The sequence below is a fragment of the Tachyglossus aculeatus genome, chromosome 22, assembly GCF_015852505.1.
Source record: "Tachyglossus aculeatus isolate mTacAcu1 chromosome 22, mTacAcu1.pri, whole genome shotgun sequence".
Lineage (NCBI taxonomy): Eukaryota > Metazoa > Chordata > Mammalia > Monotremata > Tachyglossidae > Tachyglossus > Tachyglossus aculeatus.
This window is the reverse complement of record NC_052087.1, coordinates 50309407-50333950: the sequence shown is the minus strand read 5'-3', so window position 1 is coordinate 50333950 and position 24544 is coordinate 50309407. Positions and strand designations below refer to the sequence as shown.

General features: G+C 51.3%; 1 protein-coding gene across 1 annotated transcript in view; it reads left to right on the top strand.

The window, feature by feature from the left end:
* The first annotated feature begins 1804 nt into the window (after positions 1-1804).
* The window catches only part of PACS1 (phosphofurin acidic cluster sorting protein 1), a 162808-nt gene continuing 140068 nt past the window's right edge, over positions 1805-24544 (top strand). The window contains exon 1 of the mRNA XM_038764658.1: positions 1805-2237. Coding sequence (XP_038620586.1) covers positions 1855-2237 — 383 coding nt within the window. The 5' untranslated portion in view covers positions 1805-1854. The remainder of the gene's footprint in view (positions 2238-24544) is intronic.

Genomic DNA, 24544 nt, shown 5'->3' with positions numbered 1-24544 from the left:
TTGGGTTGGGACCGTCTCTATATTAGGAGAGATGGTCCGTTTTCAGTAAGATCCCTTTCATCCTGTTTTGTTGTCTGTCTCCCCCTTTTAGACTGTGAGCCCACTGTTGGGTAGGGGCCGTCTCTAATGTTGCCAACTTGTACTTCCCAAGCGCTTAGTCCAGTGCTCTGCACACAGTTATTGCTCAATAAATACGATTATGAGCCCACTGTTGGGTAGGGACTGTCTCCATATGTTGCCAACTTGGACTTCCCAAGCGCTTAGTCCAGTGCTCCGCGCCCAGTAAGCGCTCAATAAATACGATCGATTGATTGCTGCCCTCCCCACCCCCACATACATACGGATACAGACACACACACTCCAAGCCGCGCAGGCGCACGGGGAGGCTCGCGCTCCGGGGGGCGCGAGGCCCCGCGCGTGCGCGCCGGCGGCCGTCTGTGGCGGAGGCGGGGCGCCCGCTCCCCGCCCTGCAGCTGGAGGGGCGGAGCCACCAGGAGGCCGTCGGCGCCCCCCCATGTAGAGACACGCGCACGCCGAACCGCGCAGGCGCACAGGGAGGCTCGCGCCAGCGGCCGTCTGTGGAAGACTCGGGGCGCGCTCCCTCCGCCCTACAGCTGGAGGGGCGGAGCCACCCGAAGGCCATCGCTAAGGCCGTCGCCGTGTCCGTCCACCCCCCTCACACACACACACACACAAACACACACACACACATATACACACGCCAAGCCGCGCAGGCGCACGGGGGGGCGCGAAAGCAGCGCACGAGGCCCCGCGCGTGCACGCCGGCGGCCGTCGTTGCCCCCCCCCCCATAGGTAGATAGACACACACACGCACGCCCGCCAAGCAGGCTCAAAGGGAGGCTCGCGTCCCGGGAGCGCGAGGCTTCGCGCGTGCGCGCCGGCGACAGTCGCTGCCTCCCACCACACACACACACACACACACGCGCGCGCGCGCCGCGCAGGCTCAAAGGGAAGCTCGCGCCCCGGGGGCGCGAGAGCGGCGCGCGAAGATCTGCGCGTGCGCGCCGGCTGCCGTCGGTGGCGGAGGCGGGGCGCGCGCTCCCCCCTGCAGCTGGAAGGGCGAAGCCACCTGGAGGCCGTCGCTGCCCCCCCACCCATAGACACACACACACACACACAGACACGCCGAGCCGCGCAGGCGCACGGAGAGGTTCGCGCCTCGGGGTCGCGAGAGCAGCGCACGAGACCCCGCGCGTGCGCGCCGGCGGCCGTCATTGCTCCCCCCACAGACAGACAGACAGACACACACACACACACACACACACACACACGCCGAGCCGCGCAGGCGCACGGGGAGGCTCGCGTCCCGGGGGCGCGAGGCCCCGCGCGTGCGCGCCGGCGGCCGTCGTTGCCCCCCCACAGACAGACAGACAGACAGACAGACACACACACACGGCGCGGAGGCTCGCTCCCAGGGTGCGCGAGAGCGGCGCGCGAAGCTCCGCGCGTGCGCGCCGGCGGCCGTCGCTGCCCTTTCCCCCCCCCCCGCTATAGGCAGACCCTCCGAGCCGCGCAGGCGCACAGGGAGTCCCGCGCCCCGGAGGCTTCAGAGCGGCGCGCGACGCCCCGCGCGTGCGCGCCGACGGTCGTCCCTGCGCCCCCCACATTTAGACAGACCCGCCGAGCCGCGCAGGCGCACGGGGAGGCTCGCGCCCCGGGGGCGCGCGAGGCCCCGCGCGTGCGCGGCGGCGGCGGCGGCGGCCGTCCGTGGCGGAGGCGGGGCGGGCGCGCACGCGCGCGGCAGGCTGACGGACCGAACGGTCGCCGGCGACGAGGACGACGACGAGGACGACGACGACCACCACCGCCGCCGCCGCCGCCGGCTGAGGCGTCATGGCGGAGCGCGGAGGAGCCGTTGGGGGTCCCGGCGGCGGGGGGCACCAGCGGGGCCCCGGGGCGGCCCCGGCCCCTCCGACGCCGCCTCAGCCGCCGCCGCCGCCGCCCCCGCCGGCGCCTCAGCAGCAACCGACGACGCCGCCGCCGCCTCAGCCGCCGAAGGCCGCCCCGGCCGCCGCCTCCTCCTCAGCCTCCGCCTCCGCCTCAGCCGCCGCCGCCTCCTCCTCCTCGGGGGCCTCCGGGTCGGGCCCCTCCGCCCCGGGGGTGGGTCCGGGTCCCGGCCCCGGTCCCGGGGGTCCCGGCCGCCCCCCGGCCCCGGTGCAGATGAACCTGTACGCCACCTGGGAGGTGGACCGAAGCTCCGCCAGCTGCGTGCCCAGGTGAGACGCCCACCGACACCCGCCAAAATCGCCGTTAAACAGCTTTGAATCCATGATGATGGGGATGATGATGATGATGATGATGACACCCATTAAGCGCTTACTATGTGCTAAGCACTGTTCCGCTTCAGCGGGCGTATTGATGGAGCGCCCGCTGGGCGCGGAGCGCTGGGTTCATTCATTCATTCAGGTGTGTTGATGGAGCACTAGGTTCATTCATTCATTCATTCAGTAGTTTTGATAGTTCGCGGAGCCTTGGGTTCATTCATTCATTCATTCGGGCGTTTTGATGGAGCGCCGACTGTGCGCAGAGCGCTGGGTTCATTCATTCATTCAGGCGGATTGATGGAGCGCTGGGTTCATTCATTCATTCATTCAGGCGTTTTGATGGAGCGCCGACTGGGCGCGGAGCGCTGGGTTCATTCATTCAGTCAGGTGTGTTGATGGAGCACTAGGTTCATTCATTCATTCAGGCGTTCTGATAGTTCGCGGAGCCCTGGGTTCATTCATTCATTCATTCGGGCGTTTTGATGGAGCGCCGACTGTGCGCAGAGCGCTGGGTTCATTCATTCATGCAGGCGGATTGATGGAGCGCTAGGTTCATTCATTCATTCAGGCGTTTTGATGGAGCGCCGACTGGGCGCGGAGCGCTGGGTTCATTCATTCATTCAGGTGTGTTGATGGAGCACTAGGTTCATTCATTCATTCAGGCGTTCTGATAGTTCGCGGAGCCCTGGGTTCATTCATTCATTCATTCGGGCGTTTTGATGGAGCGCCGACTGTGCGCAGAGCGCTGGGTTCATTCATTCAGGCGGATTGATGGAGCGCTAGGGTCATTCATTCATTCATTCATTCAGGCGTTTTGATGGAGCGCCGGCTGGGCGCGCAGCGCTGGGTTCATTCGTTCATTCAGGTGTGTTGATGGAGCACTAGGTTCATTCATTCATTCAGGCGTTTTGATGGAGCGCCGACTGCACGGAGCGCTGGGTTCATTCATTCATTCATTCGGGCGTTTTGATGGAGCGCTAGGTTCATTCATTCATTCATTCATTCAGGCGTTTTGATGGAGCGCCGACTGGGCGCGGAGCGCTGGGTTCATTCATTCATTCAGGTGTATTGATGGAGCACTAGGTTCATTCATTCATTCAGGCATTTTGGTAGTTCGCGGAGCCCTGGGTTCATTCATTCATTCGGGCGTTTTGATGGAGCGCTGACTGCGCCGAGCCCTGGGTTCATTCATTCATTCAGGTGTATTTATGGAGCGCTAGGTTCATTCATTCATTCAGGTGTTTTGATGGAGTGCCGGCTGTGCGCGGAGCACTGGGTTCATTCATTCATTCAGGTGTATTGATGGAGCACTGGGTTCATTCATTCATTCAGGCGTTTTGATGGTTCGCGGAGCCCTGGGTTCATTCATTCATTCATTCGGGCGTTTTGATGGAGCGCCGACTGTATGCGGAGCGCTGGGTTCATTCATTCAGGCGTTTTGATAGTTCGCGGAGCCCTGGGTTCATTCATTCATTCATTCGGGCGTTTTGATGGAGCGCCGACTGTGCGCGGAGCGCTGGGTTCATTCATTCATTCAGGCGGATTGATGGAGCGCTAGGTTCATCCATTCATTCATTCAGGCGTTTTGATGGAGCGCCGGCTGTGCGCGGAGCACTGGGTTCATTCATTCATTCAGGTGTATTGATGGAGCACTGGGTTCATTCATTCATTCAGGCGTTTTGATGGTTCGCGGAGCCCTGGGTTCATTCATTCAGGCGGATTGATGGAGCACTAGGTTCATCCATTCATTCATTCAGGCGTTTTGATGGAGTGCCGACTGAGCGCAGAGCGCTGGGTTCATTCATTCAGTCAGGTGTATTGATGGAGCCCCGACTGGGTGCGGAGCGCTGGGTTCATTCATTCAGTCAGGTGTATTGATGGAGTACTAGGTTCATTCATTCATTCAGGCGTTTTGATAGTTCGCGGAGCCCTGGGTTCATTCATTCATTCATTCGGGCGTTTTGATGGAGCGCCGACTGTACACGGAGCGCTGGGTTCATTCATTCATTCAGGCGGATTGATGGAGCGCTAGGGTCATCCATTCATTCATTCAGGCGTTTTGATGGAGCGCCGGCTGTGCGTGGAGCACTGGGTTCATTCATTCATTCAGGTGTATTGATGGAGCACTAGGTTCATTCATTCATTCAGGCGTTTTGATGGAGCGCCGACTGCACGGAGCGCTGGGTTCATTCATTCATTCATTCGGGCGTTTTGATGGAGCGCCGACTGTGCGCGGAGCGCTGGGTTCATTCATTCAGGCGGATTGATGGAGCGCTAGGGTCATTCATTCATTCATTCATTCAGGCATTTTGATGGAGCGCCGGCTGGGCGCGCAGTGCTGGGTTCATTCGTTCATTCAGGTGTATTGATGGAGCACTAGGTACATTCATTCATTCAGGCATTTTGGTAGTTCACGGAGCCCTGGGTTCATTCATTCGGGCGTTTTGATGGAGCGCCGGCTGTGCGCGGAGCACTGGGTTCATTCAGTCAGTCATTCATTCAGGCAGATTGATGGAGCGCTGGGTTTGTTCATTCATTCTGGCGTGTTGATGGAGCGCCAACTGTGCGCGGAGCACTGAGTTCATTTATTCATTCATTCAGGCGTGTTGATGGAGCACTGGGTTCATTCATTCATTCAGGCGTTTTGATGGAGCGCCGACTGTGCGCAGAACCCTGGGTTCATTCATTCATTCAGGCGGATTGATGGAGCGCTAGGTTCGTTCATTCATTCATTCAGGTGTTTTGATGGAGCGCCGACTGTGCGCTGAGCACTGGGTTCATTCAGTCAGTCATTCATTCCGGCGTGTTGATGGAGCGCTGGGTTCGTTCATTCATTCATTCAGGCGTTTTGATGGAGCGCTGACCGTGCACGGAGCACTGAGTTCATTTATTCATTCATTCAGGCATATTGATGGAACACTGGGTTCATTCATTCATTCAGGCGTATTGATGGAGCACTGACTGTGTTCGGAGCATTGGGTTCATTCATTCATTCAGGCGTATTGATGGAGCACCGACTGTGCGTGGAGCGCTGGGTTCATTCATTCAGGTGGATTGATGGAGCGCTAGGTTTGTTCATTCATTCATTCAGGCGTTTTGATGGAGCGCCGGCTGTGCGCAGAGCCCTGGGTTCATTCATTCAGGCGTATTGATGGAGCGCTAGGTTCATTCATTCACTCAGGCGTTTTGATGGAGCGCTGACTGGGCACGGAGCACTGGGTTCATTCGGTCAGTCATTCATTCAGGCGTATTGATGGAGTGCTGGGTTCGTTCATTCATTCAGGCGTATTGATGGAGCAGTGGGTTCATTCATTCATTCATTCAGGCGTATTGATGGAGCGTTGGGTTTATTTGTTCATTCTTTCAGGTGTTTTGATGGAGCGCCGACTGCGCGGAGCACTGGGTTCATTCAGTCAGTCATTCATTCAGGCGTATTGATGGAGCGCTGGGTTCATTCATTCATTCATTCAGGCATATTGATGGAGCGCTGGGTTCGTTCATTCATTCATTCAGGCATTTTGATAGAGCGCTGGGTTCATTCATGCATTCATTCAGGTGTATTGGTGGAGCGCTGGGTTCATTCATTCAGGCGTTTTGATGGAGCGCTGACTGTGCCCGGAGCACTGGGTTCATTTATTCATTCAGTCATTCAGGCATATTGATGGAGTGCTGGGTTCATTAATTCATTCAGGCGTATTGATGGAGCACTGACTGTGTGCAGAGCACTGGGTTCATTCATTCATTCATTCAGGCGTTTTGATGGAGTGCTGACTGCGGAGCACTGGGTTCATTCATTCATTCAGGCATATTGATGGAGCACTAGGTTCATTCATTCAGGTGTTGATGGAGCGCTGACTGTGCGCGGAGCACTGGGTTCATTCATTCATTCATTCAGGCGTTTTGATGGAGCACTAACTATGTGCACAGCACTGGGCTAAGCACTCGGGAAGGACAGGTTGGCTACCAGAGAGAGCCGGTCCCTTCCCAACAACGGGCTCACCAATGTTCCTTCAATCTTTCACTCCATTCAGGGGTATTGATGGAGCGCTGACTGTGTGCGGAGCACTGGGTTCATTCATTCAGGCGTATTGATGGAGCGCTGACTGCATAGCACTGGGTTCATTCATTCATTCAGGCATATTGATGGAACTCCGACCGCACGGGGCACTGGGTTCATTCATTCATTCAGGTGTATTGATGGAGTGCTGACTGTGCGCGGAGCACTGGGTTCATTCATTCAGGCGTATTGATGGAGCGCCAACTGTGTGCGGAGCACTGGGTTCATTCATTCATTCATTCAGGCATATTGATGGAGCGCTGGAGCACTGGGCTCGGGAAGGACAGGTTGGCACTAGAGAGAGCCGGTCCCTGCCCAACAACGGGCTCACCAATGTTAATTCAATCTTTCACTCAGTTCATTCAGTCGTATTGATGGAGCACTGACTATGTGCGGGGCACTGGGCTCAGCGCTCAGGAAGGACAGGTTGGCACCAGAGAGAGACGGTCCCTGCCCAGCAACGGGCTCACCAGTGCTCTTCATTCGTTCATTCATTCAATCGTGTTGATGGAGCGCTGACTGTGTGCGGAGCACTGGGCTAAGCACTCGGGAAGGACAGGTTGGCACCAGAGAGAGGCGGTCCCTGCCCAAAAACGGGCTCACCAGTGCTCTTCATTCATTCATTCATTCAATCGTATTGATGGAGCGCTGACTGTGTGCGGAGCACTGGGCTAAGCGCTCGGGAAGGACAGGTTGGCACCAGAGACAGCCGGTCCCTGCGCAACAACGGGCTCATCAGTGCTATTCATTCATTTAGTCATATTGATTGAGCGCTGACTGTGTGCGGAGCACTGGGTTCATTCATTCATTCAGTCAGTCGTATTGATGGAGCGCAGACTGTGTGTGGAGCACTGGACAAAGTGCTCGGAAGGACAGGTCGGCCACAGAGAGAGACGGTCCCTGCCCAACAACGGGCTCACCAGTGCTCTTCATCCATTCACCTTGTAACCTCCCCAGCACTTGGAACAGTGTTTTGCACATAGTAAGCGCTTAATGTCATTATTATTATTCATTCAGGCGTATGTATTGAGCACTTACTGTATGCAGAGCACTGGACTAAGCGCTCGGGAAGGACAGGTCGGCCGCAGAGAGAGATGGTCCCTGCTCAACAACGGCCTCACCAGTGCTATTCATTCATTCAGTCGTATTGATTGAGCGCTGACTGTGAGCGGAGCACTGGGCTAAGTGCTCGAGAAGGGCAGGTTGGCACCAGAGAGACGGTCCCTGCCCAACAACGGGCTCACCAGTGCTATTCATTCATTCATTCCACCGTATTGACGAAGCGCTGATTGTGTGCGGAGCACTGGGCTAAGTGCTCAGGAAGGACAGGTCGGCCGCAGAGAGAGACGGTCCCTGCCCAACAACGGGCTCACCAATGTTATTCAGTCATTCATTCAGTCGTATTGATTGAGTGCTTACTGTGTGCAGAGCACTGGACTAATAATCATTCATTCATTGTCGTATTGATTGAGCGCTGACTGTGTGCGGAGCACTGGACCAAGCGCTCGGGAAGGACAGGTCGGCACCAGAGAGATGGTCTCTACCCAACAGCGGGCTCACCAATGCTGTTTATTCATTCATTGTCGTACTGATTGAGCGCTTACTGTGTGCAGAGCACTGGACCGAGCGGTTGGGAAGGACGTCGGCCAATCAATCAATCAATCGTATTTATTGAGCGCTTACTGTGTGCAGAGCACTGGACTAAGCGCTTGGGAAGTACAAGTTGGCAACATATAGAGACAGTCCCTACCCAACTGTGGGCTCACAGTCTAGAAGGGGGAGACAGACGACAAAACCAAACATATTAACAAAATAAAATAAATAGAATAGATATGTACAAGTAAAATAACTAAATAAATAGAGTAATCAATCCGTACAAACATATGTACATATATACAGGTGGTGTGGGGAGGGGAATCAATCAATCGTATTTATTGAGCGCTTACTGTGTGCCGAGCATTGTACTAAGCACTTGGGAAGTACAAGTTGGCAACATATAGAGAGGGTCCCTACCCAACAACGGGCTCACCAAATGCTATTCATTCATTCAATCATATTGACTGAGCGCTTACTGTGTGCAGAGCACTGTACTAAGCGCTTGGGAAGTACAAGTTGGCAACATCTAGAGACGGTCCCTACCCAACAACGGGCTCACCACTGCTATTCATTCATTCAATCGTATTTATTGAACTCTGACTGTGTGCAGAGCACTGTACTAAGCGCTTGGGAAGGACAAGTCGGCAACAGATAGAGACGGTCCCTACCCAACAACAGGTTCACAGAGAAGCAGAGAAGCAGCGTGGCTCAGTGGAAAGAGCCCGGGCTTTGGAGTCAGAGGTCATGGGTTCAGATCCCGGCTCCGCCAATTGCCAGCTGTGTGACTTTGGGCAAGGCACTTAACTTCTCTGTGCCTCAGTTACCCCATCTGTAAAATGCGGATTAAGACTTTGAGCCCCCGTGGGACAACCTGATCACCTTGTAACCTCCCCAGTGCTTAGAACAGTGCTTTGCACATAGTAAGCGTTTAATAAATGCTATCATTATCATAATTATTATTCACAGTCTAGAAGGGGGAGACAGACAACGAAACAAGTAGACAGGCGTCAATACTGTTAAAATAACTAGAATTATAGATATTTACACATCATTAATAAAACAGTATTAGATACGTACAGACATACACAAGTGCTATGACGTATCAGGGGTGTACTTTCCCTTCCTTTCATTCATTCAGTCATTCCATCGTATTTATTGAGCGCTGACTGTGTGCAGAGCACTGGACTAAGCGCTTGGGAAGGGCAAGTTGGCAACAGAGAAAGACAGTCCCTGCCCAACAACGGGCTCCTAGTGGAAACTGGTTGGAGAGGCAGAGGTTGTGGGTTCTAATGCCGCCGGGTGACTTTGGGCAAGTCGCTTCTCTGGACCTCAGTGAGCTCTTCGGGAAATGGGGATGAAGAATGGGCAGCGGGGCTCGGTGGAAAGAGCCCGGGCTTGGGAGTCGGAGGTCGTGGGTTCTAATCCCAGCTCCGCCGCTTGTCAGCTGGGTGACCTTGGGCAAGTCACCTCACTTCTCTGGGCCTCAGTGACCTCATCTGAAAAACGGGGATGAAGACTGTGAGCCCCCCGTGGGACAACCTGATCACCTTGTATCCTCCCCAGTGCTTAGAACGGTGCTTGGCACATAGTAAGCGCTTAACAAGTACCATTATTATTATTATTATTATTTTATTGTCAGCTGTGTGACTTTGGACAAGTCACTTCACTCAGTGACCTCATCTGGAAAATGGGGAGTAAGACTGTGCAGCGTGGCTCAGTGGAAAGAGCCCGGCCTGGGGAGTCAGAGGTCATGGGTTCTAATCCCAGCTCCGCCGCTTGTCAGCTGGGTAACTTTGGGCAAGTCACTTCACTTCTCTGGGTCTCAGTGACCTCATCTGAAAAATGGGGATGAAGACTGTGAGCCCCACATGGAACAACCTGATCACCGTGTATCCTCCCCAGTACTTCAAACGGTGCTTGGCACATAGTAAGCGCTTAACAAATACCATCATTATAATTATTATTATTGTCAGCTGTGTGACTCTGGACAAGTCGCTACTCTGGGCATCAGTGGCCTCATCTGGAAAATGGGGATGAAGACTGTGCAGCGTGCCTCAGTGGAAAGAGCCCGGGCTGGGGAGTCAGAGGTCGTGGGTTCTAATCCTGGCTCCGGTACTTGTCAGCTGTGTGACTTTGAGCAAGCCACTTCACCTCTCTGGGCCTTAGTTACCTCATCTGTAAAAATGGGGCTTAAGACTGTGAGCCCCACGTGGGACAACCTGATTACGTTCTATCTATCCCAGTGCTTAGTATAGTGCTTGGCACATAGTAAGCGCTTAACAAATACCATTATTATCCAGCGCTTAGAACAGTGCTTCGCACATAGTAAGCGCTTAACAAATGCCGTCATTATTATTATTGTCATCCAAGCTAATCGGGTTGCCCCAGGTGGGACTCCCCATTGTACAGATGAGGCCACTGAGGCCCAGAGGAGTGAAGCAGCAAGATGTAGTGGATAGAACACATACCTGGGAGTCAGAAGGTCATGGGTTCAAATCCCCCCTCTGCCACTTTGCTGTGTGACCTTGAACAAGTCACTTCACTTCTCCGGGCCTCAGTTCCCTCATCTGTAAAATGGGGATAGAGACTGTGTCCGACCCGATTTGCTTGGATCCACCCCAGCGCTTAGAACAGTCCCTGACATGTAGTAAGTGCTTAAGAAGTACCACACAGAAGACACGTGGCAGAGCCGGGATCCCAGCTCTGCCAATTGTCAGCTGTGTGACCTTGGGCAAGTCATTTAGCTTCTCTGTGCCTCTGTGACCTCATCTGTAAAATGGGGATTAAGACTGTTAGCCCCACATGGAACAATCTGATCACTTTGTATCCTCCCCAGCGCTTAGAACAGTGCTTTGCAGATAGTAAGCGCCTAACAAATGTCATCATCATTATTAGTAGTAGTAGTAGTAATGATACTTGATAATTGTGGTATTTGGTAAATGCTTACTATGTGGCAGGCACTGTACTAGGCGCCGGGGTGGATGCAAGTGAATCAGGTTGGACACAGTTCCTGTTCCACATGGGGCTCGTAATCTCAATCCCCATTTTCCAGATGAGGACACTGAGGCCCAGAGAGGTGAAGTGGCTTGCCCGAGGTCACCCGGCAGACAAGTGGTGGAGCTGGGATTTGAACCCAGGACCTTCTTACTCCCAGGCCGGTGCTCTAGCCACCAGGCTAGATGATGATGATGATGATGGCATTTATTAAGCGCTTACTGTGTGCAAAGCACTGTTCTAAGCGCTGGGGAGATTACAAGGTGATCAGGTTGTCCCACGGGGGGCTCCCAGTCTTCATGCCCATTGTCCCACGGGGGGCTCACAGTCTTCATCCCCATTTTCCAGATGAGGTAACTGAGGCCCAGAGAAGTGAAGTGACTTGCCCAAAGTCACACAGCTGACAGTTGGCGGAGCTGGGATTTAAACCCCTGACCTCTGACTCCAAGGCCCGGGCTCTTTCCACTGAAACATGCTGCTTCCCTCCTTATCGGGGGCTTCTCCTACTTCATCGCCCCGCCACCTGGAAGCGGTTTCCACTCTGGTAGCCCCCCGGCACCCCCACCCCCCTCACAGCCACCTTGGCCCTTCCAAAATTAGGGTGTCTCTTTCGCTTCGAAGGGGGCAGGCCCACCGCCGTGTCACTCTTGCGTCCTCTCCCAGAAGTGCCCTTTCCCGGTGGGCTGTTTTCCTTAGGGCAGAGGAGTGGTAAAAAACCAAACCAAAGCAAAAAAGCAAAAACCAATCCAACAAAATCCTTTCCCACCGCCAAAGTGCACTCCTGATGCCCCTTTGTCACTTTCCCGTATTTCCCCCCCGTAGAACTCCTCGTCTGCCTCCTTTTGTCCCCTGCTTGCATCCAGAGTGTAAACTCTGTTGGTTCATCATCATCAATCGTATTTATTGAGCGCTTACTATGTGCAGAGCACTGTACTAAGCGCCTGGGAAGTACAAATTGGCAACATATAGAGACAGTCCCCACCCAACAGTGGGCTCACAGTCTGTTGGTTGAAAATCAGACCCCCAGCGTGTCTCATTCTTGCCTTTCACTCATTCAATCGTACTTACTGAGTGCTCACTGTTTGCAAAGCACTGGACTAAGCGCTTGGGACACTAGAACAACAAACTGGGAGCCCCACGTGGGACGGGGACTGGGTCCAAACTGATTAACCGGTATCCACCCCAGCGCTTCCTCTGCAGTGCCTGACCGATAGTAAGTGCTTAACAAGTATCGTAGTAGTTATACGGGATAGAAGATATTATAATTTAGAAAGACCGTAGGGAGGGGAGGTGGCGGGGGGGGGCGGGTCGGGGAATCTTGTCCCGGTGAACTCAGTGATTGGCCTTATGTCAGGACTTTACCCGAGCCTCAGTTTTCTCATCTTTAAAATGGGGATCGTAGTACCTGTTCCCATCTCACAGTGAAGCGAGGATAAAGGAAATAAAAATAACTTGGAAAATAAAAGTACCCCATTCAGGGCAATATTGCTGATGCAGAGTGTAACAACCTTCCAAGCGGGGCCCCTGTGCAGGCTATTTACTAATGATAAAGTTTAGACTGTTAAAAGTTTAGACTTTTAGACTGTGAGCCCACTGTTGGGTAGGGACTGTCTCTATATGTTGCCAATTTGTACTTCCCAAGCGCTTAGTATAGTGCTCTGCACATAGTAAGCGCTCAATAAATACGATTGATGATGATGATGATGATGATGATAATTGTGGTATTTGGTAAGTGTTTGTCATGTGCTAAGCACTGTAGTGAAAGCTGGGGTCACTACAAGGTAATTGGGCCAGACAGTCCCTGGCCTTCCCAGACTGAGCCCCCTTTTTCCTCTCCTCCTCCCCATTCCCCCCCGCCCTACCTCCTTCCCCGCCCCACAGCACCTGTATATATGTTTGTCCAGATTTATTACTCTATTTATTTTACTTGTACATATTTACTATTCTATTTATTTTGTTAATGATGTGCATCTAGCTTAATTTCTATTCTGATGACTTGACACCCATCCACATGTTTTGTTTTGTCATCTGTCTCCCCCTTCTAGACTGTGAGCCCGTTGTCGGGTAGGGACCATCTATGTTGCCAACTTGGACTTCCCAAGTGCTTAGTACAGTGCTCTGCACACAGTAAGCGCTCAATAAATACGATTGAATGAATGAATGAATAAATGGCCTACTTGGGGCCCCCAGTCTAGGCTTAGTGGAAAGAGCCCGGGCTTTGGAGTCAGAGGTCATGGGTTCGAATCCTGGCTCCACCACTTGTCAGCTGTGTGGCTTTGGGCCAGTCACTTAACTTCTCTGTGTCTCAGTTACCTCATCTCTAAAAATGGGGGCTAAGACCGTGAGGTGGGACAACCTGATCACCTTGTATCTACCCCAGCACTTAGAACAGTGCTTTGCACATAGTAAGGGCTTAACAAATACCATCATTATTATTATTACTGTTTTTAAGTGGGCGAGAGAACAGGTATTGAATCCCTGTTTTACAGAAGAGGAAACGGGGGCACAGAGAAGTGAAGTGAGTTCATTCATTCGTGACCCCACAGCAGACAAGTGACGGGTGGGATTAGAACCCAGGTTCCCAGATTCCCAGGCCCGAGTTCTTTCCACTAGGCCATATATACCTGTCTGCTTTCATTTGACTTCTAGACTGTGAGCCCGCTGTTGGGTAGGGACCGTCTCCATATGTTGCCAATTTGTACTTCCCAAGCGCTTAGCCCAGTGCTCCGCACACAGTAAGCGCTCAATAAATACGATTGAATGAAGGAGTGAATGAATTTGAGCTGTTCCCTCCTAGTCCCCTACAAGGGCCCCTTGGAGCTAGGCTGGGCCCCCGACTATCAGAGTGACAAGGATCACCAGTCCTACATTTTCATGGGGTGAGAAGCAGCGTGGTCTAGCGGATAGCGCTTTTAGACTGTGAGCCCACTGTTGGGTAGGGACTGTCTCTATATGTTGCCAATTTGTACTTCCCAAGCGCTTAGTACAGTGCTGTGCACATAGTAAGCGCTCAATAAATACGATTGATGATGATGATGATGATAGCGCGTGGGCGCGGGAGCAAGAGGAACCTGGGTTCTAATCCTAGCCCTGCCACTTGCCTGCTGCGGGACCTTGGGCGAGTCACTTCACTTCTCTGGGCCTCAGTTCCCTCATCCGTGAGATGGGGGTGAGGACTCGGAGCCCCATGGAAGGACCGGGACCGTGACCAACCCGATTTGCTTGTATCTACCCCTGCGCTTAGTACAGTGCCCGGAACATAGGAAGCACTTAACTAACGGCATAAAAAAAAAAAATGGGGCCGGCTGCGTCCATCCCTCGCACGTAGCCTGAAGCAAACCCAGAGCCAAATTCCACTAGAAGCAGGGTGTGTGCTCTCTTGTACATTGGCAAGGAAGCGTGGCTGTTGGCCAGAAAAGCCCGAGGCAGCGGGCCGTAGTGGAAAATGCCCAGGCCTGGGAATCAGGAGACTCGGGTTCAGATCCTGGCTCTGCCACTTGCCCGCTGTGTATCCTTGAGCACGCCGCTTAACTTCCCTATCCCTCGGTTTTCTCATTTGTAAAATGGGGATTAAATATCTATTCTCTCCCCTCCCTTTTTCTGGGTCCCATGTGGAACAGGGACCGTGTCTAATCTGCATCTGTTGTGTCACCCCGGTGCTTGCCAAAGAGGAAGCGCTTGACAGATACCACAATTTTCATTGTCACTATTGTCGTTAATAAGGGGGAGTCTATGGCTGCCTTCTCGGGAGCTGGAATTCCCCCCCGCCTCCATCGAATGGGAGTTTTGCTGAGAATTAATAATAATAATAATAATGACATTTATTAAGCGCTTACTGTGTGCAAAGCACTGTTCTAAGCGCTGGGGAGGTTACAAGGTGATCAGGTTGTCCCACGGGGGGCTCACAGTCTTAATCCCCATTTTACCGATGAGGGAACTGAGGCATAGAGAAGTTAAGTGACTTGCCCAAAGTCACACGGCTGACAAGTGGCGGAGCCGGTATTTGAACCCATGACCACTGACTCCAAAGCCCGGGCTCTTTCCACTGAGCCATGCTGAGAATTGCCGGGGGTGGTTCCCCCTGCCACCGCCGGCGGTTCGGAGCAAGTCAGCTGCGTGTCTAATAATAATGATAATAATAATGCCATGTATTAAGCGCTTACCATGTGCAAAGCACTATTCTAAGTGCTGGGAAGGTTACAAGGTGATCAGGTTGTCCCACGGGGGGCTCACAGTCTTAATCCCCATTTTACAGATGAGGTAACGGAGGCCCAGAGAAGTGAAGTGACTTGCCCAGAGTCACACAGTCTCAGAGTCCCTGCCTCCACTGGGTGCTCGGGATTCCCTTCTAGACTGTGAGCCCACTGTTGGGTAGGGACCGTCTCGATATGTTGCCAACTTGGACTTCCCAAGCGCTTAGTCCAGTGCTCTGCACACAGTAAGCGCTCAATAAATACGATTGAATGAATCTCAGGGCTCAGTTGGGTTGCCCTTTTTTCCCTCTCCCCTCATCAATCCCGCCGGATTCTCCGGGGCCGTTCGGAGCGTAAGCTTCCAGCGGGTGGGCGGTCGTCATAGGGCTGTGCGGCCCTCAAAATCCTGTCGCTGGGGCGAGGATGGATGACTCAGAGATACCGAACCTCGCGGTGATGCAGCCATCCTGCCCTTTCTTTGTTCTTCAGACCCTTCTCCAGGTTTATCCTGGCAGCCGAGCAGATCTTTCCTGACCACCCCTTCCGAAATGTGCCCTGGCTGAACAGTACATCCCGCTGCCTTCCTTGACTCACATCCCTCCCCAGTTTCAATGCCAGCGTTGGGGCAGCTGCCTTCCTCCAGGCGAATGTTTGCGAAGCGGTCGGCAAGATGTATATAAATATACATCTATATATAAATAAAACTTCTGATTGCTGTTTAGTTTTGGTTGGCTTAGGCACTCGGGCTTTTGAGTAGTCCATTTAGTGAATTATTAGCCCAGGGAATCGGGGAGAACTCCGGATTAAGGCGATACATTGGTTTGAGAGGCTAGCGTCACTCTGATTGTTTCCACACGCCACAGGCTGGGAGAGGTAAGGATCAGTGGTGTCCTAAGCAGCGTGGCTCAGTGGAAAGCCCGGGCTTTGGAGTCAGAGGTCGTGGGTTCAAATTCCGGTTGTCAGCCGTGTGACTTTGGGCAAGTCACCTCACTTCTCTGGGCCTCAGTTCCCTCATCTGGAAAATGGGGATTGAGACCGTGAGCCCCCCCGTGGGACAACCTGATCATCTTGTAACCTCCCCAGTGCTTAGAACAGTGCTTTGCACATAGGAAACGCTTAATAAATGCCATCATTATTATTATAGTCAATCTTGTCGATTGAGGACTTGCTGTGTGCGGAGTGCTGTACTAAGCGCTTGGGAGAGTACAATAGAACATGGCCGTTACTGCCTTGCCACGCAAACCAGCATTTGCCCACCGTCCTGCCCCTTAATTTTGTGTCCCAGAACTTCGCTTTCCAAGGTTCCAGGGAGTCAGTTGTGTTCTTTGGAACAGGTAGAGAAAATTGGGATCACTGTCAAGGTTGACTGGTAAAAACAAAAAACAAAAAACCCCAACGACTGGTGGAGCCATCTACGAATACATTTCCTGAGCTACTTACAGCACCGGTGGTGGGAACCTGATGCCGAATACTGGGACTCTGGGGGCCCCCTGGGGTGCTTAGTCAAAGGGGGAACCCTGTGTGGCCACTTCCCCCCCCCCCCCCCCCATTTCAGCTGGTGGGTTCCACCTGATGGACTTAATGAAAGGAGAGAAGCAGCGTGGCAGAATGGTTAGAGCACAGTCCTGGGAATAGGAAGGACCTGGTTTCTAATCCCGGCTCTGCCAGTTGTCTGCTGTGTGACCTTGGGCAAGTCACTTCACTTCTCTGGGCCTCAGTTCCCCCATCTGGAAAATGGGGATTGAGACCGGGAGCCCCACGTGGGTCAGGGACCGTTTCCAAGCTGACTTGATTGTATTCACCACAGTGCCTGGCACATAGTAGGTACTTTACAAATACCACAGTGATCATTACAAATACCACAATTGGGGGGGGGGGGCTGTCTTCCCCCTCCTTGGACTCCGTGGGAGTGCCATGTGGGACCGAACTGACTTTCTTCTATCTACCCCACCTCCTAGTACAATGCTCCACCCAGAGGAAGTCCTTCGATCAATCAGTGGCATTTATTGAGCGCTTACTGTGTGTAGAGCACTGCCCTAACCACTTGAGAGAGTACCATACAACAGAGTTGGTAGACACATTCCTTGCCTACAGTAAAAAAAAACTTGGCACAACTATTATTATTCTGGTCATTCTGCACGCGCATGCTGTCGGGTAGGGACCGTCTCTATATGTTGCCAACTTGTACTTCCCAAGCGCTTCGTACAGTGCTCTGCACACAGTAAGCGCTCAATAAATACGATTGAATGAATGAATGATGCACTGTTCTAAGCGCTGGGGAGGATATAAGGTGATCAGGTTGTCCCAGGTGGGGCTCACAGTCTTCATCCCCATTTTCCGGATGAGGTCACTGAGGCCCAGAGAAGTGAAGCGACTTGCCCAGAGTCACCCAGCTGACAAGAGGCGGAGTTGGGATTAGAACCCATGACCTCTGACTCCCAAGCCCGGGCTCTTAACACGGAGCCACGCTTTTAAGTCCTTAGGTAGGAGAGGCTATAAATGGATCTGTTCTAAAGTGTTAGAGGTGGCAGCGAGCGCATGGATCTAGCGACGATTTCACAGGGTGGGTTGGATCTTTACCATTAGTTGTGGGCTGTGGAGAGTCAATCAATCAGTCAATCAGTCATATTTATTGAGCGCTTACTATGTGCAGAGCACTGTACTAAGCGCTTGGGAAGTACAAATTGGCAACATATAGAGACAGTCCCTACCCAACATTGGGCTCACAGTCTAAAAGGGGGAGACAGAGAAAAAAAAAAACAAACATACTAACAAAATAAAATAAATAGAATAGATATGTACAAGTAAAATAAATAAATAGAGTAATAAATCTGTACAAACATATATACAGGTGCTGTGGGGAAGGGAAGGAGGTAAGGTGGGGGGATGGAGAGGGGGACGAGGGGGAGAGGAAGCAAGGGGCTCGGTCTGGGAAGGCCTCCTGGAGGAGGTGAGCTCTCAGCAAGGCCTTGAAGGGAGGAAGAGAGCGAGCTTGGCGGATGGGCAGCGGGAGGGCATTCCAGGCCCGGGGGATGACGTGGGCCGGGGGTCGATGGCGGGACTGGCGAGAACGAGTCCCGCCTTCGGACTTCCCAGAAATTAAATGTAATTCAGTTCATCCGGAGGCCTCTGGCTCTGGGGCTCTTTAGCACTCACTGCCTAATTCTCAGTAATGTCCATTGCCTAGTAGGGGCACTAATTAATCTCTTAGTGAAAATCGGCTGGAACCACCAGGAAGTGTGTGCATTAGGGTGCGTTCTGTCTCCCCCTATTACAACAACAACAATAACAATGTTGGCATTTGTTAAGCGCTTACTATGTGCAAAGCACCGTTCTAAGCGCTGGAGGGGGATACAAAGTGATCAGGTTGTCCCATGTTGGGTTCACAGTCTTAATCCCCATTTTACAGATGAGGTCACTGAGGCTCAGAGAAGTTAAGTGACTTGCCCAAGGTTGCACAGCAGACATGTGGCAGAGTCGGTATTCGAACCCATGACGTCTGACTCCAAAGCCCGTGCTCTTTCCACTGAGCCACGCTGCTTCTCTATTTTACTTGTACATATCTATTCTAGTTATTTTATTTTGTTAATTTGTTAATATGTTTGGTTTTGTTCTCTGTCTCCCCCTTTTAGACTGTGAGCCCACTGTTGGGTAGGGACTGTCTCTATATGTGGCCAACTTGTACTTCCCAAGTGCTTAGTACAGTGCTCTGCACACAGTAAGCGCTCAATAAATATGATTGATTGATTGATAGGGAAAGAGGACAGGGTGAGGGAATGTCATTCCCCCTTTTCCCTCTCCTCCTCCCCATCCCCCCGCCCTACCTCCTTCCCCTCCCCACAGCACCTGCATATATGTTTGTACAGATTTATTGCTCTATTTATTTTACTTGTACGTATTTACTATTCTATTTATTTTGTTAATGATGTGCATTTTGCCTTAATTCTTTTTGTTCTGACGTCTTGACACCCGTCCATATGTTTTGTTTTGCTGTCTGTCTCCCCCTTCTAGACTGTGAGCCCGTTGCTGGGTAGGGACCATATCTAGATGTCGCCGACAGGTCCTTCCCAAGCGCTTAGTACAGTGCTCTGCACACAGTAAGCGCTCAATAAATACGAATGAATGAATGAATGAATGAATGAGGGGGGTGGGCGCAGGCATGTTGTCAGCTTGCCAGCCGTCTCTGGGGCCTTGGGGAAAGCAGGGTGGGGCAGAAAGTTGGAAGCCACACATAACTCCCTAAAGAAGCATAGTTGGCTTTTTTGACTCTACTCTTTTCTTTCCATCAGAAAGGGGTTTGTCAGAGGACCTGGATCCTAATCCTGGATATTAATAACAATAATAATAATAATAATAATAATAATGGTATCTGTTAAGCACTTACTATGTGCAAAGCACTGTTCTAAGCTCTGGGGGGGATAAAGGTGATCAGGTTGTCCCATGTGGGGCTCACAATCTTAATCTCCATTTGACAGATGAGGTAACTGAGGTACAGAACTGAAGTGACTTGCCCAAAGTCACTCAGCTGACAAGTGGCGGAGCCGGGATTAGAACCCGTGACCTCTGAGTCCCAAGCCTGGGCTCTTACTATGTGCAAAGCACTGTTCTAAGCGCTTGGGAGGATAAAGGTGATCAGGTTGTCCCACGTGGGGCTCACAGTCTTAATCTCCATTTGACAGATGAGGTAACTGAGGCACAGAGAAGTGAAGTAACTTGCCCAGAGTCACTCAGCTGACAAGTAGCGGAGCTGGGATTAGAACCCGTGACCTCTGAGTCCCAAGCCTGGGCTCTTACTATGCGCAAAGCACTGTTCTAAGCGCTGGGGGGGATAAAGGTAATCAGGTTGTCCCATGTGGGGCTCACAATCTTAATCTCCATTTGACAGATGAGGTAACTGAGGCACAGAGAAGTGAAGTGACTTGCTCAAAGTCACTCAGCTGACAAGTAGCGGAGCCGGGATTAGAACCCGTGACTTCTGAGTCCCAAGCCCAGGCTCTTTCCACTGATCCACACTGCTTCTGCTGCGTGTCTGCGGTGTGAGTTTTTGGGCAAGTCACTTCACTTCTCTGGGCCTCGGTCACCTCATCTGGAAAGTGGAGATTAAGACTAAGCCCCATGTGGGACATGGGCTGTGTCCGGCCTGATTAACTTGTGTCTAGTCGAGTGCTTAGTACAGTGCTCAGCGCAGAGTAAGCACTTGACAAGTACCCGAATTACTATTATTGTGATTCTAGGTCCTAGGTGCTCATCTGTTTTTCTTTATGAATTTTATATTCTTGGAAGGGGACGGTTTAATGCTGCAAGAATCTGGCATCCTTGGACTTTCCTTTACCGGCAAGATGTATCTCTTACCCGGGCAAGACACTGCCTATTGCTGCCAGGCGCTTTCTGCTCTGGGTATTTGCTGAAAACATTTTGATGTTTCCGCAACCTGCTTTTCATTCATTCATTCAATCGTATTTATTGAGCGCTTACTGTGTGCAGAGCACTGTACTAAGCGCTTGGGAAGTACAAGTCGGCAACATATAGGGACGGTCCCTACCCAACAACAGGCTCGCAGTCTTGAAGGGGGAGACAGACAACAAAACAAAACGTGGACAGGTGTCAAGTCATTGCTTCAGTGGTTTGCAGGATTCATTCTTTCAGTTGTATTTATTGAGTGCTTACCGTGTGCAAAGCACTGTACTAAGCGCTTGGGAGAGTTCAGTAAAATGACAACAAAACAGTCCATTCCCTGTGATCAGGAAGCTTAAACTCTAGTTGGTTTTAAATCGTCACCTTCAGTCTCCCCCCCCCCCGTCAGACCCTCCCTTGTATCACGGCTGTCGGTTGTGAGATTTTTATGCCCCTCGTGCTTTTTTCTTCTCTCTATTTTAGGCCTCGAGAGTGGGAAGGGTCAGACGGTTGTTTTTTAAGTTCCTTCCCTGGAGCGAGTCCAGATCGTTGAGACAAAATGTGCTCAGTTGCACGGCTTGCATATCGTTTTTATCTTTCAGTAAGCAAATGGGTCATTTGCATAGCTTCCTCCACATGCTTTCTATCAGGAGTCCACTGGGCACTTATTTCTCCTTCAGCTTGTCTTTGGAGGTGGGCACCCGAGATTAAGCCCTGTGGGAAACGGGCTTGGCAGACTCGTTGGCCAAAGTTGAATTGTTAGGGCTGTCAGGAGCTGAATCACGTCATGGGGCAACTGGCTGTCTTGTGAGTAAAGAACGTGACTAGCAATGAGAGAAACTGGTAGTCTTCCTGGTTCCTTTGCTTCATAATAATAAGAATAATGATGATGGTATTTGTTAAGCGCTTCCTATGTGCCAAACACTGTTCTAAGCGCTGGGGTAGATACAAGGTAAGCAGGTTGTCCCACGTGGGGCTCACAGTCTTCATCCCCATTTTGCAGAAGAGGTAACCGAGGCACAGAGAAGTGATTTGCCCAAAGTCACACAGCTGACAAGCGGCGGAGCCGGGTTTAGAACCCATAACCTCCCAAGCCTGTGTTCCTGCCACTAAGCCATGCTGCTTCATGTTTATGTCTTAACTGTTCTGGGCCTCACTGTCCTCATCTGTATAATGAGGCTGACTGGTCATATTTACTCACATCACAGATGTTTTGACCCCGTCGTGGGCCCGGAATGGGTCTTTTTACTCTCCCAAGCACTTAGTACAGTGCTCTGCAGTCAGGAAGCGCTCAGAAAATACACTTCAGTGAACAATAAAGAATTCTTAAAAAGAGCTTCCTGAATGATCAACCCAGTGTGACTATTGTTTGCACAACCAATGCTGTTGGAACCACTGGAAAAAATAAAGGGTCTTGAAAGCCTACTTTGCCTTGGAAAATCGGTATTTCGTCTTTACCTCTCATGAAATATTCCACTGGAGCTGAGGAAGCTCAGAATCTGGAGTTAGAGAACAGACATCTGTAGATTGTAAGATTCTTGTGGGCAAGGATTGCATCCTATATATATGTATATATGTTTGTACATATTTACTACTCTATTTTATTTGTACATATCTATTCTATTTATTTTATTTTGTTAGTATGTTTGGTTTTGTTCTCTGTCTCCCCCTTTTAGACTGTGAGCCCACTGTTGGGTAGGGACTGTCTCTATATGTTGCCAATTTGTACTTCCCAAGCGCTTAGTACAGTGCTCTGCACATAGTAAGCGCTCAATAAATAAATACGATTGATGATGATGATGATCTGTGGACAGTATGGAACTTCCACAAGAGCTCTGCACACAGTAAGCATTCAGTAAATACCATTCAGTGGTTGATGACTCATAGTTTTTTTTTAAATGTCTATAATACAGTTATCTCTCCTGTAATACCGGCACATGTGCCTGAAGAGCCTTGCATTAAGGAAAATTTGCATTATAGCATGTGGTCCTTGATTAATGCCATACGCATGTGCTCACCGTCCTGCTATCCCATTGCATTCTATCGAGACAGATGCATGCATGTGGATTCTAGCCCAAGCACATGGCGAAAACTGGTTTTCCAGGAGAACTGATGGTATCAAGCAATTGTGGAGCGCTTTCGTTTAATCCACTTATTTCATTTGGTCCTCACAACACCTCTGTCAGGGAGGGAGAGGTGAGTATTATCGTCTACATTTTACATTTGAGAAAACAGGCACAGAGATGGCAACTGACCTGCCCAGGTCCCGCAGCGGTTAGTGGCAGAGCTGAGTCTAAACCCCAGCTGTCTTGATTCTCAGTTTCACGTCCTTGCCTCTACACAATGTCATTGATCCGGGGATCTTAAGTTCATTTCCGTGTTGGCGTTTTCATTTTTTCAGAGTTTCCTTCAGTTGCTTAAGCAATTCAGCAGACTGCTCCTGCTGCATACCGTCGTCGAATGGGCTCCTGTTACCTTCTGGGTTCATTCATTCATTCAGTCGTATTTATTGAGCGCTTACTGTGCAGAGCACTGTACTAAGGTCGGCAACATCTAGAGACGGTGCCTACCCAACAGTGGGCTCGCAGTCTAGAAGGGGGAGACAGACAACAAAACAAAACATGTAGACAGGTGTCAAAATCGTCAGAACAAATAGAATTATAGCTCTATGGTTCCTAGGGTCAGTAGCCACAGCCTGCGAGGGGCAGGAATCAGACATCAGTCGATCCATCACCGGTCTTTATTGAGCGCTTACCGTCAGAGCCCTGGACTAAGTACTTGGGGAAGTACAGTATAATAGATCCCTGTCTGCAAGGAACTTACAGTCGCCAAGAAGAAGAGGAGGAGGAGGGAGGATGAGCATGGATGAGTTCCCGAGGGTAGCTTGTACATATTTATTACTCTATTTATTTATTTTACTTGTACATATCTATTCTATTTTATTTTGTTAGTATGTTTGATTTTGTTCTCTGTCTCCCCCCTTTTAGACTGTGAGCCCACTCTTGGGTAGGGACTGTCTCTATATGTTGCCAGCTTGTACTTCCCGAGCGCTTAGTCCAGTGCTCTGCACACAGTAAGTGCTCAATAAATACGATTGATTGATTGTGTTGTCTTTTTAACTCTGGGGCTACGGGCCTGAATAAGATAAACCCAAGAGGTCTGGTGGAACCCCAGGTCAGCCTGATTTGGCCAGCCAATCTGGGTGTCTGGGGCTCATCCAGCCGTGAGGGTTTGCCCAGAGCAGCCTGGAGGTGATGCCAGGGGTCTCAGACTGGCACCTAGTCCCTGGGTTCGGGGCAGTCCCGGGCAGCTCTCGGCCCCCAGTGTGGGTGAGATTCAGCTGCAATGAGCCAGGCATTCATTCAGTCGTATTTATTGAGCGCTTACTGTGTGCAGAGCAATGTACTAAGCACTTGGGAAGTACAAGTTGGCAACATATAGAGACGGTCCCTACCCAACAGTGGGCTCACAGTCTAGAAGGTGGGCTCACTGTCTAGAAGACTAGGCTTCCTGGGCTGAAGGACGAGGAAGCCTAATCCCTGCTCCGCCACTTGTCTGCTGTGTGACTTTGAGCAAGCCACCTCGCTTCTCTGGGCCTCAGTTACCTCATCTGGAAAATTCAATTGTATTTCATTCCACTGTATTTATTAAGCGCGTACTGTGTACAGAGCACTGTACTAAGTGCTTATAATAATAATGGTGATGATGGTATTTGTTAAGCGCTTACTATGAGCCAAGCACTGTTTTAAGTGCTGGGATAGCCACAAGGTTATCAGGTTGTCCCACTTGGGGCTCACAGTTTTAATCCTTATTTTACAGATGAGGTAACTGAGGCCCAGAGAAGTAAAGTGCCTTGGCCAGGGTCACAGAGCAGACAAGTTGCGGAGCCGGGATTAGAACCCATGACCTCCGACTCCGTGCCCGGGTTTTACCTCCTAGGCCGTGCTACTGCTCCCCTGTGATCTTGAGACGTCCGCTTTTGCCTCATGGAAGGATTGCAGACCTCCTCTTCCCTTAGGGAATGA